General features: G+C 33.3%; 1 protein-coding gene and 1 pseudogene across 1 annotated transcript; one reads left to right on the top strand and one right to left on the bottom strand.

Annotated features, from left to right (window-relative positions):
• Positions 1–7,601: 7,601 nt before the first annotated feature.
• On the top strand, positions 7,602–11,783 carry LOC111394802 (ras-related protein RABD1-like). The gene is made up of 8 exons (XM_023020800.1): positions 7,602–7,709; positions 7,802–7,874; positions 8,196–8,243; positions 8,369–8,416; positions 9,661–9,732; positions 10,653–10,808; positions 11,038–11,141; positions 11,558–11,783. The coding sequence occupies exons 1-8, from the start codon at positions 7,696–7,698 to the stop codon at positions 11,649–11,651; spliced, it is 609 nt and encodes a 202-aa protein (XP_022876568.1). The 5' UTR covers positions 7,602–7,695; the 3' UTR covers positions 11,652–11,783.
• A 99-nt stretch (positions 11,784–11,882) lies between these two features.
• On the bottom strand, positions 11,883–14,584 carry LOC111394294 (annotated as a pseudogene).
• Positions 14,585–15,159: the final 575 nt, after the last annotated feature.

Genomic DNA, 15,159 nt, shown 5'->3' with positions numbered 1-15,159 from the left:
TATTTCATTAGTATATTTTTGCACACTCTTTTAATACCTAAATAAGCTTAAATATTGATTAAATAAACAAATTTCTATTCATAATTATGTATTTATTTTCTTTGTAGATAAAAATCACACAATGTAAGAGAACAAGGCAAAAGGGAATGAAAAGGAACTACAAGCGTACAAAATTGTGAAGCTGGGGATGAAAGTGCGCAAGTTTCAAAAGTTGAGGACAATAGACTGCAATTTATGGAGGACAAAATTGATATAAAATTTAAACTTTGGGGCCAAATTGCACAATTTTAAAGTTTAAGGACCTTAAGTGCAAATTTCTGGGGACTTATGTGCAAAAAAGGAAAAGAAAACAAAAAATGGGATCGACGGCCAAGAGTTGGCGCCTTTGAAATGGCGCCATTTTGTCTCTTTCTAAAACTTCAGGGATTTGGACTGCAATTTCTTTGGGTTTTAGTATAAAAACCAAAATTTGGCTTTTTCTTGGCTGGTTCCCGTTTCCTGGTAGCTTCTTCCTTTTTTTATTTTATTTTCTTTTTATCTCTTTTTCTTTCTTCTTTCTTTTCCTCATCTTCTTCCTTTAATTTCATGGTATTTTGGAGCAAGTCAAGTGCATAAAAGAGAATACATTTGAAAAAATGATTGGGGAAAATCAAGATCAAACTGTCAATAATCCAAATCCAAAAAGGGTTCTATCTCCACTCTTGCATTTTCTTTACTATTATCTCATATTTGTAATTTATTGTATGAAATATTCTAATTTTTTTTCATCATTTATATAATATAAGTTAGTTTATTGTGTTGGGATTTGTGGTATTAATTCAATCTAACTTTAATTAATTTTAATATTTTCTCTTTGCTGTTAAGTTACTTATTTTCATGTGTTTTTGCTATTATTATTTATTGCATTTTTATTTATGTGGTCTGTTGATTTCGCGAATTGGACCTCCACATGGCCAACCGAGAACCACTTTACGTGTTCCTCACTGTACACAATAACGCACGGTCAGAGCACACGGCCGAAACCAACGTGGTTGGTGGCGGTCGCATACACTCCGATGGCCAAGTCGGTAGTCGATGATCGGAACGATGCTGAAATTGTGCAAGAGAGTGGGGAGGAGAATATATAATGCTTGAATTTGGAGAGCTTAGTTTAGTGTGAGTTTCATTACCTTTTCCTCTTGTCAAACCTTGAGTATAGGCGAGGAGCACCGTTGGATGTGAGAAACGTGTATGCATTTGACGGTGTAAGACGTCTGCTCGTAGGCGTCAATCAGTCGCGTCTAGAGTGGGCGGGTTATTAATTCTCCTTAGTTGAGTTGACATAAAGTTGATGTCGCATCACCTAGATCCATGAAAATGTCACATTCATAGGGGATCCTGACATAAATATGCTCCTGAAACTGGCGGCAGAGGTATCTGTTAAGGGAGCACCTAGGATAGCCAAGCGCTTCGGTTACAGGGAGCGTTTCGATCGCTTCAATAGATTTAGTTTGTGAAGTGTGTGCCTTGTGATGCGTTGACTAGGAGAGCCGACACCACTTCGGAACCACGTCGTTGGAACACATGGCACTTCGTAGATGAGAGGGACACCATTGCTGAAGTGATTTGTTGCGGGGCGTAACATGGCCAATAAATAATTATGTTTTGTGATTTGTACATCAAGATTGTACATTTTACATAGCATAAACTCTAAGTTTATTTAGGAGATAGAGATATACTTCTAATATTTAGGTAACCATTTGAGCTATTTTTACAAAAAATTAATGTGATTGTTTAGTTTGAATCGACATAGAGATATAGTAGGTTAAACCAATTAATTAGGGTTAATTTCGCCCGAGAGAGGTAATTAATTAAAATACGAAAATTGGGTCTAATATTGTAAATGAGTAATTTATTAATTGACTTTTAGAAAAATTAATTAGGCGATGATTCCGCAAAATCATGCATTCCAACTACTTTTGCTTCCAAAATTTTCAAGATTTTTATATTTCCTTAGCCCTTGTTTGATCACATTCCTTTGAAAAAAATGCATTTTTCAACAGTATTTTGATATCATTTCAATCACACATTTTTCAATAAAATAATATTACACGTAAATTCAAAACTTTTTTTTATTTTTTTAACCACACATTTTTCATCAATACACTATTCAAAAATACATTCTATCCCCAAAAATGGGGCTCAAACAAGGGCTTATTTTATAGAATCTATTTATTTTCCAAAATCAAAGATTTATTGTGTATTTATTTTTATTGTTAGAATTAAATTAATTGAAGTTGTGTAATTTAAAGTAAACATTCATTGAGGGATCGACAATTCAGACTCAAAAAGTTCACTTTGTTACTTGAACGCGACCCTTGCACTTGCGGTTTGCACTTTCTTAGCTAAAGTGAGTTATTATACAAGTTAATGTTTAATTAAATTTTTATTAATTACAACTAATAATTCTATTTACCACCTGAAATCTGAATTTTATAAGTGATCACTGAACATATTAAACTTAACCATAATATCATGTGAAAATTACAAAGAAACCTACTTTTAAATATTTCATTTCATGAATCATATGCTAAATTTATTATTTCAAAAATCAGAAATTATATTACAAAATTAAATATACATATTCATCCCATCTAACCCATACCCAACCACACACACCAAAACCCTAATCATTGTCATCCTATCTGTTTTCTCTCCTCTCTGTCTCACATTCTCTTTTGTTTCTAACAATCTATTGTCGTTGCCACCTCAATAGCACCACCACAACTGTTGGCATTACCTCGCCAACACCACACTTAACCACCTTTCCACAACCACCACACATAGCAAAAAAAAAATTCACAAAGTCGCAGCGACTGTCATTGTCGATGCCATCACCACCGCAAATCCACTATCTTCACCTCAACCATCAACACCACACAAAACATATCTAGAGAAACTGAGGATACGTGGAAAGGGGAAACGAGTCTGTGCGCAGTGGAGGCAGGGCTCACATCACCACTAAGATTCCCACTACTCTGTGCACAATGACAATTCTGCGCCTATTGTAGCTTGGTGACCGCTGATGAAAGTTTAGCCGTCGTGGTAGTTCTGTTGGTGGTACGGGTTGTAGTGGCCAGTGGCGGACGCAGATATTTAGAGTTAGTGGGGGCACAATCAAACTTATAAAAAAGTTACTAAAAATTTAATATATTCGATATTTTATTACAATTGTTCTCTATGCATTCTAATGTTCCATAATTTTATTACTTATGTTTAAAGTATTTTTCTATACTTGATACAAACAACCAATTAAAACAATTAATTCGAGTGAAAAATAATCCGTTTATCAATAATCACAAATTTACCAATGAAAACAATCAATTGAATTGCTGTTTGATAATGGAAGGATACTCTTCTTTCTTCATAATTTTGGAGCCTATTAAAACCACCACCACCACCACCACCCAAAAAAGAAAATAAAATAAAAAATCATCTAAAGCTGGTGGGTCACTTGACCCACTAGGACCCAATAAGGGTCCGCCAATGGTGGTGGTGGTAATGTGGTGTGGCATTTGGTTGTTGACGGTATTGAATGGTGGTGCTTTGCAATGATTGTGCTGCTTTTGTTGTGGATCTAATTTGTTGATTTCTTGGGCGACCGTAAGGACGATTTTGTTGGATCTTGTTGATGACAGTGATTTTGTTGCAACGGGGAGGTGGTGGTGTTATTGGTAATTCGGTGAGATGGTGGTGATGTTGGTGGTGGTAGTGGATCGACTTTACGGTTGATGCAAAGTCTAAACTTGGTTGTGGGATGATATTATTTTGGCTGGTTTTTGCACTTATGTATTGTGTGGTGGCCGTGGATGGCGATGTGGTGGTGTTTTTTGCGATAGGTTGATTTGTTTGAGGTGGTGGTCGCTTTGGCGATGATGATGGTGGTGGTGCTGGAAGCAATGGTGAGATTGTGATCGCAAGTGTTGATTGTGACCAATAAATAATATATGACCAATGAAAAAAGATAAATTGTAATTAAGAAATAATGTGTGATCTAAAAAATTATTAATTTATGATTGATAATTTGTGACTGGATAATAAGTTGTGACTCATTGCATTTGTGATTTGTCACCGATAAATAAATCGTGACTTATAAATTTTTAATTTGTAACCGTTGAACAAATCGAGACCTGTAAATTTTTTGAATTGTGACCATAAAATAATTTGTGACATATAAAATTTTGATTTGTCATCAAAATAATATGTTACTAACTAAATCGTTAATTTTTTTACCAAATTACATTGATTTGTAACCTTAATATAAGTAAGTAAATAAATTAATAAATATCCGATTTTTAAAATTTGAAATATTTATTCTTAATTTTAAAATAGGTGATATTTAACCTCTTAGTTATGAATTTTTCTCTAATATCATTTTGAGCTACATGTCAAACCCGTTTTATAAAACATAAATTTTGTAATCAAATGAAAAGTCCGTATTTTGAAATTATTCTAACACACAATCCCAGGTGTCAAGGACCGCAGCTTTACTTAGCCCCTAAACTTTTTTTTTTTTTTTTTTTGCTTATTCTTATCTTCTACATTATATTAATTTGTACACTTCATTTCTTATATATATTGGTTTCTACCAAACAAGTCTGTTCAAAGGCATAATATAAATTATTTTTCAATCATATTTTTAAAAAATAGTAAGTACAAAGAGTCCGTTTGGCATGACTTTTGAAAAGTCAAAAGGAGATTTAGGACCTGTTTGACTAATTTTGTTAAAGTGCTTTTGGTGGTTAGAAGAGTTTTTAGAAAAAGTTGGTTCAATGTGTCTTCTTCTAAAAGCACTTTCGGAGTAGAAAATGCTTTTAAATACTAGTTTTCAAACAAAAATTAAAATAGTTTCTTTCAAAAGCTCTTCTTCAAGAAGTAAAAGTAAAAGCAAAAAGCTATACCAAAGTGTAACAAATTGTTTTTTTCCCATTTTAAATCACACAATTTTTATTTTTATTTTTTAACTAAAACCATCATCAAAGGCAAGATTTGTTAATTAATAGAATGTTGAAGATAGGATTTCAACCAAAAAAAAAAAAAAAAATTATGGACAAAAGTTTTACAAAGGGCAAACATTGAAAGCCTTAAGTGAATTTAAAATGTGATACTGCTAACAAAAATTGTAACGAGAATATAATTACCTTTTAAGAAATCACGTATAATTTGGTTTGATGACAAATTATATTTTTAGTAGATTTTAATAAAAAAAAAAAAAAAGGATGAAATGAGTGGATAAAAAGTTTGTACGGATGAAAATGAGTTTTAAAAAAAGTAAAAATTAGTCTTAAAAAATAAGGGGCAAACATGGAAAAATAAAAACTTTACATTTGCAACTACAAATTTGTAGATTCTATTGAAAATAAAAGACACTTGGATAGTTTTAGATAATAAAAGAGCTTGAAGGGCTTATGTAAATGTTCTTATATTCAAATGATTAAATGCCTTGTTTGGTGGGGATTATATTAGTTTTTTAATAAATTTTGATAAAAGAGATGAAATATGTAGTTAAAAGGATGTGGATCTCATGAAATTGATTTTTACTTTAATTAAAATTTTGATTTTAATTTCCACCAAACAAATATTTATGCTAGCTTATGTATATTGTTTACGACACTAGATTGACACAAATCATGTCCATGCCATTCTGAGTCAAGGAAGGAGGAATAAACGTGTCTGGTGTGGATTAAAATTAAATTTTTAATAGATTTTGATAGAAGTTTTTAAAATGTGTGGTTTAAAAGTTGTGGGGCTCCTGAAAAATATTTTTAATAGTAATTGTTTGAGTTTGACTTAAATTAAAATTATATTTTAATCCGAATCAAATAGGGGTTAAATAAAAAATCCTATACTTTATCACCGAAAGATGAAAGAAGGAATACAATCAACTAGTCACGAATAATTGGAGTTAAGTAACTAAGAAAGTGAGATTCTGGTCACTTTATTCTTCTTTAATCATTTTCTCTTACTTTTGTCCTTGTGATTTAAAAAAAAATAAAAAATTATTACTTTTGTCCTCGTATGCTTTTGTCTTCGGTGATTCATGGAGAATTTTTTCAACGTGAAAGAGAAATTGTAGGTTGAAAATGAAGTTGAAACTTGAGAAAGCATTATAGGGTAACTTTCTCTAGAAGTCCTCAAAATTTCACAAGTGTGATAGTTACTTCTATATTCAGTCATTTATACACTCATGTTCTCAACCTTTTAATATTGTACATGTGCTATTCTAATTTAAACGACATTTAGGATCTGTTTGATTAAGAAAATGAAATTTGGGTGGAAAGAAAATGAATTCCATGGAATTGAATTACCTAGAAATTGTTTTCCTGATAATTGTAAATTATTGTGTTTGATTGGTATAATTTTCCAAGTGGAAAATGTTGAAGTAAAAGTATTTTTTGGTGTTCATTTGACTTTATTTTACATGAAAATTGTCAATTTAAGGGATATCCACTTCTACTAATATTCCTAGAATTTCTTTTCATTGCCAACCAAAAAAAAAAAAAGGGAAAAAAAAGCGATAAAAAATCATCTATATTTTGGTGTTCGTTTGACTTTATTTTATATGAAAATTGTCAATTTCAGGGATATCATCTTTTACGATTGTTCCTAAAATTTGTTTCATTGCCAACAATTAAAAAAAAAAACAAACAGCAAATCCAAAAATTTTTTTTATTCCAAAAAAAAAAAAAAAAAAAAAAAAAAAAAAAAAAAAAAAAAAAAAAAGGTGAAAAACCAAAAACCACCTACCTCTAGAAAAATAAAAGGTGGAAAATCATGTTTTAAAGTATTGTACCTAGAAATTCATGAAAAATCAAATCTCTTGAAAATTTTGTCAATCAAACAGGCCAAAAGTGAAAGTTGGAATTCGAATTTCAAGTTTCATGAAAAATTTCATGCAATCAAACGGGGCCTTACATAATTTCTGATTGAAAAAATAAAATGGTCTGTAAAATATTTTATTCGAAAATTGACATGGTGATTGTTCAAATCACATTAAGCCCTTTGGGTTTCGATAGAAAATATATTTTTAATAGATTTTAATAAAAATTCATGAAATATATAATGGAAAAGTTGATAAAATTTGTGGATCCCAAATATTGTGGTTGAAAATAAGTTCTAAGAAAAATAATTTAAAAAAATAAAATAAAAGATAACTAGGGGATCCTTGTTTCTAATTTTAGAGAATTTTATCCTCAAGTCGAAAATCATGCGTATGTTGCATGATTATTTAACAATTAAACCCATATTTATTGGAAATTAACATTAAATTTTTAGTAAATTTTTATTAATAGTTGATAAATGTGTGATTGAAAAATTGTGAATTTCTTAAAACATGTGGTTAAAATTAATTATTAATTTTGATTTAGATTAAAATATAAATTTTAGTCCCTATAAACAGGACCTAAATAGACTTTCTAGTAAGTTGAACATACTACTAGCCAGTGTTTAAAATGTTGGAGATATAGGTGCTACAAATTAAAGGTGAAGGACATGATTGCCAAACCTACGAAAGTGTGGGGAGCTTTGAATAAATTTACCTTAAAGTATGCTTCCATTGCATAAACAAACGGTCCATTTCATTCCCCTCCCGCAAAAGCTACGCCTCAACAGAAACACGAAAACTCTTTCCATTTCTTCACGAGAAAAGAAGAAAGCATGAGCAACGAATAGTAAGGAAATTCAGACTTCATTTTCAGCTATCTTGTTCATATTTTTCTTAGATTCCTGTTATTATTTTGTTTTTTTTATTTCTTTTTGGCAGCGATTATTTGTTCAAGCTTCTGTTAATCGGTGACTCCTCTGTCGGCAAATCTTGTCTTCTTCTCAGATTCGCTGTATGTCGCTTATATCCTTCTCTTTACTGATCTGTTTATTTCTTTTTTCATTATTCTGAAAAAATAGTTATCAATGTTTATTTGGATACATTTGTATTTCTCATCTGATAGGTGAAATTTTAATTTGACTTGGGGTACTCTAAAGACTTGGCGGATTATATTGTAGCTCCATTATCAGCTTTGCTTAAAATTACGACTCGATTACTCTTTCTTTGGAATACATTGTTGCTAATTATTTTCAGTTCAATCGTGGGTTTTATTTGAAATTTTTGTTCGACTTTTTATTCCGTGTTTATTTTGTTATTTGGTTGATGATTTCAGGATGATTCCTACGTTGACAGTTACATTAGCACCATAGGAGTTGATTTCGTAAGTTACTCCTGACTTCTCTATATGTTTGTGTAGCTTATATTGTAATATGTTTGGTTAAATTTTTTAGGTTATTTGGTACAATATTTATTGGACGTTAACACTATTAAGTATAATTTTTGCAGAAAATTAGGACAATAGAGCTGGATGGGAAGACAATCAAGTTGCAAATTGTGAGCTAATTACACTAAATGACTTCTATATGAGTAAATGTTTATAAATTATTTTAAATTGACTCAGCCCCTTGTTGTTTGAAGAAACATGTATATTCTCTCTGCTTTCCTGTATTTAAGATGAATAATATTAAGCTCTTTGTTTGTTGTGGCGAACTTAACTTCCTATGAGATGCATTGTCAGCTGAAGTTTCAAGTTTGATTCATTAGCATATTAATGTTTTTTAAAATAGTTCTCCGCTCAGAAGAAGCAAAATTTTGGCAATTCAAGAGTAATGGCAAAAATATTCTAGTATTTGTACTTGTGGAAAAGAAATTTGAGTTTAGATCTCCCATATTTATTTCAAAGGCAGTAACGTAGTTTTGGGACACATCAGTAGTTCATGGGTTTCTATATATTGAGAAGCACGATTGCTTTTCCAAGGTGGTTTACATTCCGAGTTGTTGGATTTAAGTTTGAAAGAGTAAAGTTACTTCATTTATTAAAAGGAAATAAGAAAAGAAAAGGAATGAATACAAGAGAGGAGAATTATTTGTCTTCAGCTTGCAATTACCTGACCCTTTTTCTCCTGCTGCCTGCCACAGTTTAGGATTTCACCCCTTGCTTGTCACGATGGTTAGCTACAATTGTAATTTATCATCTATATGAGTCCTACTTTTCCAGAATGAACTTTTACTTCTTTTTGTCATCACAGAGTGAATGCTGAGGATGTTTTTGCTTCCTTTTCCATATCACTGGATGTAATTTACTTATATTTTTATCACATCATAATATATGACACACGGAACCTCGGTTCTAGTTTTATATGTTTTTCTAAATTTCAAAGTTTTTAATTTTCTTGTAAAATAAATTAAATATTCAAATAAAGGCAAAATATTGAAATCTATAATTTTAAAATTTTAGTCAAAGACTCGAAATTTTCCCGACGTCTTTTGTCTTACACGTTCGAGAAACCAAGTGTTGCTGTGTCCATGTTAACACTTCGTTCGTAGTACATATAGTATTTTCGATCTCATTTGTTAGACCAGTTGAGAAATAGCTCCATTAATAATGTAAATGCATGCTTTCCAAATTCAGTGCTTCATTTTGTAATGATGAAATATGACAATTGACTAAGGTAGCTATTTTTAATTTTATGAACAACGAATCCTAAATTATAAATATTGTCAGTCATGTAGATGTATTGAATAATGTTATTATTGAACTAAGTTAACACAATATTTTCCGTTCTCTGTCTTTCTAGTGGGATACTGCAGGCCAGGAGCGTTTCCGCACCATCACGAGCAGTTACTATCGAGGAGCACATGGGATCATTGTAAGAAAGATGTTCATGTACTTGTGGTTGATCTCAAGTTTCTTGACCATATATCTGGCATTTGTTTGTGATGTTTTTATTGCATGAAGGTGTGGGCACAATAAAACTCCTTAATAAGCAATAAACTATGAACTGATGCCTGAATAAGATGATTGGAATTGTTGAAGGTCAATGTTGTTTTATATGGTAGTTCCTCTTTCAGGACTCCCAATGCCATTATGCATTCTTTTGCTATTGGGCATCTATAACTTGTCGTCTTTCATGTATATGACTGGTGTCTCATTTGTTTTCAGTACGCCTTTTAGGTTCTGGTATACGGACTAACTCATAACGGACAATGTTATTTCTGGTGCTTTCACTATTTTTATTGTTTTTATTCGGGTGTTAATCTCATTTTCAAATTTTTAACAACATTATCACTTTTATGCATTTCATACTTTTTTGTTGATGTATTCACTATACTGTTTGGTTGTAAAATGACACAATTGTTGGCATTACATGGATTGTTTTGTAGTTCTTGAAATATTCATTCAACTGGTTCAGATTTTCCGCTAGTCCTTGCCTTTTTCAGTCAATGGAGTTGTTTCATACTCACAAATCTAGAGCAGAAGTTTCACAGTGGTTGCTTGGGATACCTTGCAGTGAGTCTTGATTGTCTGCAATTGATTAACTCCAAAATTTAGTTGCATAAACATTGATAGCTTATAAATAAAGAGTCTTATCTGAGAATTATTCACTGGGCCATGTTTCTCCAGTATGCTTATGCTTCTCTTTTAGAAATATATGGAAACCACTGTCCTCGAATAAAAACCTGTTGTTTTCATTAATTTTTCGCTACAACTGTTGCCTGCCTGTAATACTTCCATTTGTTCGCTTTTCTTTCTTAATATGTAATCTTACGTGCATTTATTTTGCAACAGATTGTGTATGATGTGACTGAGATTGAGAGCTTCAACAATGTTAAGCAATGGCTTAATGAGATTGACCGATATGCAAATGATAATGTGTGCAAACTTTTAGTGGGGAACAAATGTGATCTAGTAGAGAACAAAGTTGTGGACACACAAACAGCAAAGGTATTAATTTTAGTTGCTCCAATGTGTTATATAAAAAAATATAAAGCTAAACTGTGTTCAGCCGTTATCTACAAATATAAAATTCTCATAATTCTTGTTTCCATTTTTAACACTTTATAATATATTCAATGTGTAGAACATTATATGAAGTTTATAAATGCTTGATTTTTTAACTCTCTTCAACCCCAAGTCTCATCATGCACATATTTCACACTGGACCTCATTGCAGGCATTTGCAGACGAGCTTGGGATTCCTTTCCTCGAGACAAGTGCCAAAGATGCTATCAATGTAGAGCAGGCTTTCTTAACTATGGCCGGGGAGATTAAGAAAAAGTAAAGCAACTAATCAACTTATTATTGCTCTTATGACATGTTTTGAACTTTGTATCTGTTACGTATGCTTTCTATTATTGTGCTGAAGGTCAGAACCTCTTAGAATTTTATGGTATTTACAGAACTTCTTAACTAGTTTCTCATTACCACAAATGGAAGTAATTTTTCTTGTAGGATTTGTTTCCTATATTGGTTAATTTCAGTTGCCTTCCATGTTTTATCTCTTGATTCCGACTAATCAGGAAACTATGTGTTTGCATGGTTTCATTTCTGCTTCCACCTATTTTCTTGGAATATTTGAGGTGAATTTTGATAAATAGTTGGTCTAGATTTTTTAATTTTTAGCATAATCTTTGAAGCTGAACACTAGTTTACTGTCAATGGTTTTTTTCTATCTGACACAAGTCATTTTGCAGAATGGGTAACCAGCCAAGTGCAAACAAGAAGTCGACTAACACAGTTCAAATCAAGGGACAGCCAATTGAGCAGAAGAGCAACTGTTGTAGTTAATTGTAGTTATTTGCATTTCCTTTTATGTTGAAAGTAACTTTAAACAGATAATCGACTTCTAACAAAATTCTCTTTATGGAATTCTGGTGAACGCTGTTTACTCCCTTTTTAATGGTTTCTGATTCTATTTGATCACTGTTTGAGAAAAAAGAAGTGCTTATGTGCCATTTGACCAAACAGAATTGATAATGATAAACGTATGATAAAAATTGTCTATTATGAGACAAGAAATTAAGCTTCTTCGAGGAATGGATAATCGGTGTAACCAACGACAGGATGAGGAGTATAGAAAGTGCTCCTGTAGTATTTATTAAGAGGGGTGTCCAATTCACATCGTCTAGGCAAATCCGGATAAGCCAAAAACCAGCGTCCGTATGCAATCAAGTCTGCATGATTCTCGGCAATGGCTTTTTTGCCCATACTCCTGTTATAGCCTTCGGCAGCAATAAAAAGTTTTCTTGAAAGCTTTTCTCACAGGAAAGAGTCTATGAGGTGCCTCATTTTCGGCCCCTTCGAGCATCCTTGGTTCAATCATATGAAGGTAGAGAATGTTGAATTTATTCAGTACATTAGCCATGTAAAGGGCCAAACCATCGGAATTTGTGTCTTCCGACTCCATTAAAGGAGTGTATGGAATGGTCTGATCACAACTCTATTGGCTATTTGGCTTCAATCTCGTTGCTCATTGATTTTACCGTTTCCAATGGAAAGCGACATCAGTCTTCTAAGGTCCCATCATATTCGTCCATTCTATCGTTTACTCGATCCTTCAAAAATTGATCAATTAGGTAACCGTATGCTCCATGGATCTCAACTCTATTAAAACCCGTAAACATGTGCAAATGTAGTAATATCTAAAATTATTTTATTTAGAGAATGTGTGGTTAAAAATAAGTGGGAAGGAAATGAGTTTTTAGACTTTGCATGCTAACCTGCTTCAATAGCATTACGAGTTGCCAGCCTAAAATCATTAACAATGCTAGGGATCTCATCGAGCCTAAGTCGTCTAGGAGGAGACCAATCTCCTCCATGGCCAGGCGAACTTGCCTTGTTTGCACACGAGATTGGATCTTAGCCATTTGGCTGAAAGCCTAAAAAAAAATAATAATAAAAATAATATTACGTTGTTATCAGTAAAATAATATCGATTTAGCCTTTGTTTGGTGAGGATTAAAATCAAAATTTAGTAAATTTTGATGAAAGTTAATAAAATATATGATTGAAAACTTGCGAATTCTCTAAAATATGTGATCAAAGGACTTAATTAGTTTTACTAACCAGTATAAAAGACACGGCCTACATGCCAAATTTGCACGAAAAATATGCCACCCTTCCACGAACAGCATCCACAATTGGTTTCCACGCCTCCACATGCTCCTTTGTCCAAATTCCAGGCGTATTTGGAGGCACCTTTTCCAATTTATGTTTGTCAAAATCACTAGATCGCCTCGTAATAATAAAAGAAAATAGAATTTTAATATCCACGGAAACATTTTAGTATCAACTACCGAAAAAGAGAGAGAGAGAGGTTCTATTAAGTTACAGACTTCTATAAAGAAATTCGCAACGCTTATTTAAAAGGAACGATGATTGGGCTTATCGAATTAGACTAATTCAAAAATCATTAATCATTGTCAACCCTTTAATCTTTCTAGACTTCTAGCACGATGAAGGACCTGGTTTCAACATAAGAGCCGAAACCCAATTTGAATCCAAACTCAAGCACCAAATGAACAATTGTGCCTCGCGTTCAAGGGTTAAAAATCTCAATTCCAACTCTTACTTTTCTTGTGTTATCTGGTTGTTATACGTATTTCGCGCGGGTTAATCGCTAACAATTAAAAAGGGATCAGACGATTGTGTAAGGAACAAACATCTTGAAACAAAGTCCCAAAAATGGGCATTTTTTATTGGCGATGACTTTACAATTGGGAAGTAAAAACAGAATGCCTCCAAGGGGCGCAAGCACACGAGTTACTGTAAAAGAAGTGTTTAAATCTAAATTAAGAAATTGAAAGTTACATATTCTCTATTTGAAAGTGTTTGATTCGGGGTCCTTTGCTCTATGTCTTTTCTTCCTTTTATACTCTCTAGATGATTTCTTCGTGATCAATCGCTTAAGAAACTGCTTAATCGCTCTATAACTGCCCACTTCCCTTGTAGTGACCAACTTGTCATGGAACTGCCTTCTCTAACTGCTGCCATTACTTTTGTCGTTCAATCGTCTTCAATTGAATTCCTTGAATCGTGGAACGTGATAGGACTACCTAATAACTGCTTCATTAACTGCACTTTTGGATAACCATAACTTCTTATATTTGCTAAGATGCTGGGCGACTTGAATGTTTAGACGAGAGCAGAGTCACAGCTCTGGGCGACTGCATGGCAATTTATTCGCTCAAATCTTGGGCGACTTGCAACCCTGGGCGATGGTATTTCCGCGTTCATGGGCTTCCTTATTTGGGCCTTTATCCTGCATTGCCCGACTAGGTCGTTCTTTGGGCTATTTGATTTTGGGGATTTTCTAATTGGGTTTCATTCCTTAAGCTATTCAACTTGGGCTGAACTTTTTGTGTGTCAACAATTACCCCCCAATATGGCAGAATTAATACCAATTATTAATTTTTGTCATATTCACTTTGTCTTTCCCAGCAACATTCGAAGTTTCCAAGAATATCAATCATTGTTTTCTTCCATAGCCTGAAAAGGTGCGACGTTTGCAGACCCTTATAACCCCCAAATACGCTATTTCATTGCACCACTAAATCACGCCTCATTTTTTCGCGCCTCTCTTGCAATATTACTGTTCATTTCCTTGCTTCTTTGCTACGTAACTCTGTAAAACTCTATTTCGTCCCTAATGGCTGCTTCTCAATCTCAATCTGGTAATTCCTTCAATTTCGAAGACTTTCAAAAACTCCTTACTCGGCCATATGTAACTCCGAACTTTCTTGCACCGGCCAGTATCGAGCTCAATGAGTTCTATCTAGGTCCTTCATTCAACAATGCCGAGGCCATCGAACAAGCGGCGGTCGGTCAACTGTTCCCTTGTACTCAGGGCCCTCCGTTTCTACATTCTTTGTCGCTGGGGCCACTTCGCGAAAGAGGTATTCGCACTTGACCTAAATTTGATGTCGTTTTTCGTAGATGGCATGCTCGCCTTGTGGACCATGGTCCTACTGAGGCAATTTTTGATAATGTTAGGATTTCTGATTTGTTAGAAATCTCTCTTCAACCCCCTATTTTTGACCCAGTACTTTTTCCAATCGCTTTAAGTTTTTGGTCTTCTGAGTATAATACTTTTGTTTTTCCTCTCGGTCCCATGTCCACTATCTTAAGGGATGTTAGGGCCATAGTAAATCTATCATCTTTGGGCGATACCGTTTTCCCTGATATTTTGATTTCTGGTGGCGCCCCAAATTTTGGTAAAGGCCTCACCGAGTCTTATTCAAGCCTGCAAACCCTTCATAACCACTCGAGCGCTGAGCCTTCCCATACTGAGCGAGTG

This window comes from Olea europaea, chromosome 5 (genome assembly GCF_002742605.1).
Source record: "Olea europaea var. sylvestris chromosome 5, O_europaea_v1, whole genome shotgun sequence".
Classification (NCBI taxonomy): domain Eukaryota; kingdom Viridiplantae; phylum Streptophyta; class Magnoliopsida; order Lamiales; family Oleaceae; genus Olea; species Olea europaea.
This window is presented reverse-complemented; position numbering and strand designations above follow the sequence as displayed.

Bases quoted from the DNA above. Each gene is read 5' to 3' on its own strand.
- LOC111394802 (XM_023020800.1), top strand. The intron at 8,417-9,660 runs GTGAGCTAATTA...CTGTCTTTCTAG, and splicing joins AGACAATCAAGTTGCAAATT to TGGGATACTGCAGGCCAGGA. The intron at 11,142-11,557 runs GTAAAGCAACTA...GTCATTTTGCAG, and splicing joins GCCGGGGAGATTAAGAAAAA to AATGGGTAACCAGCCAAGTG.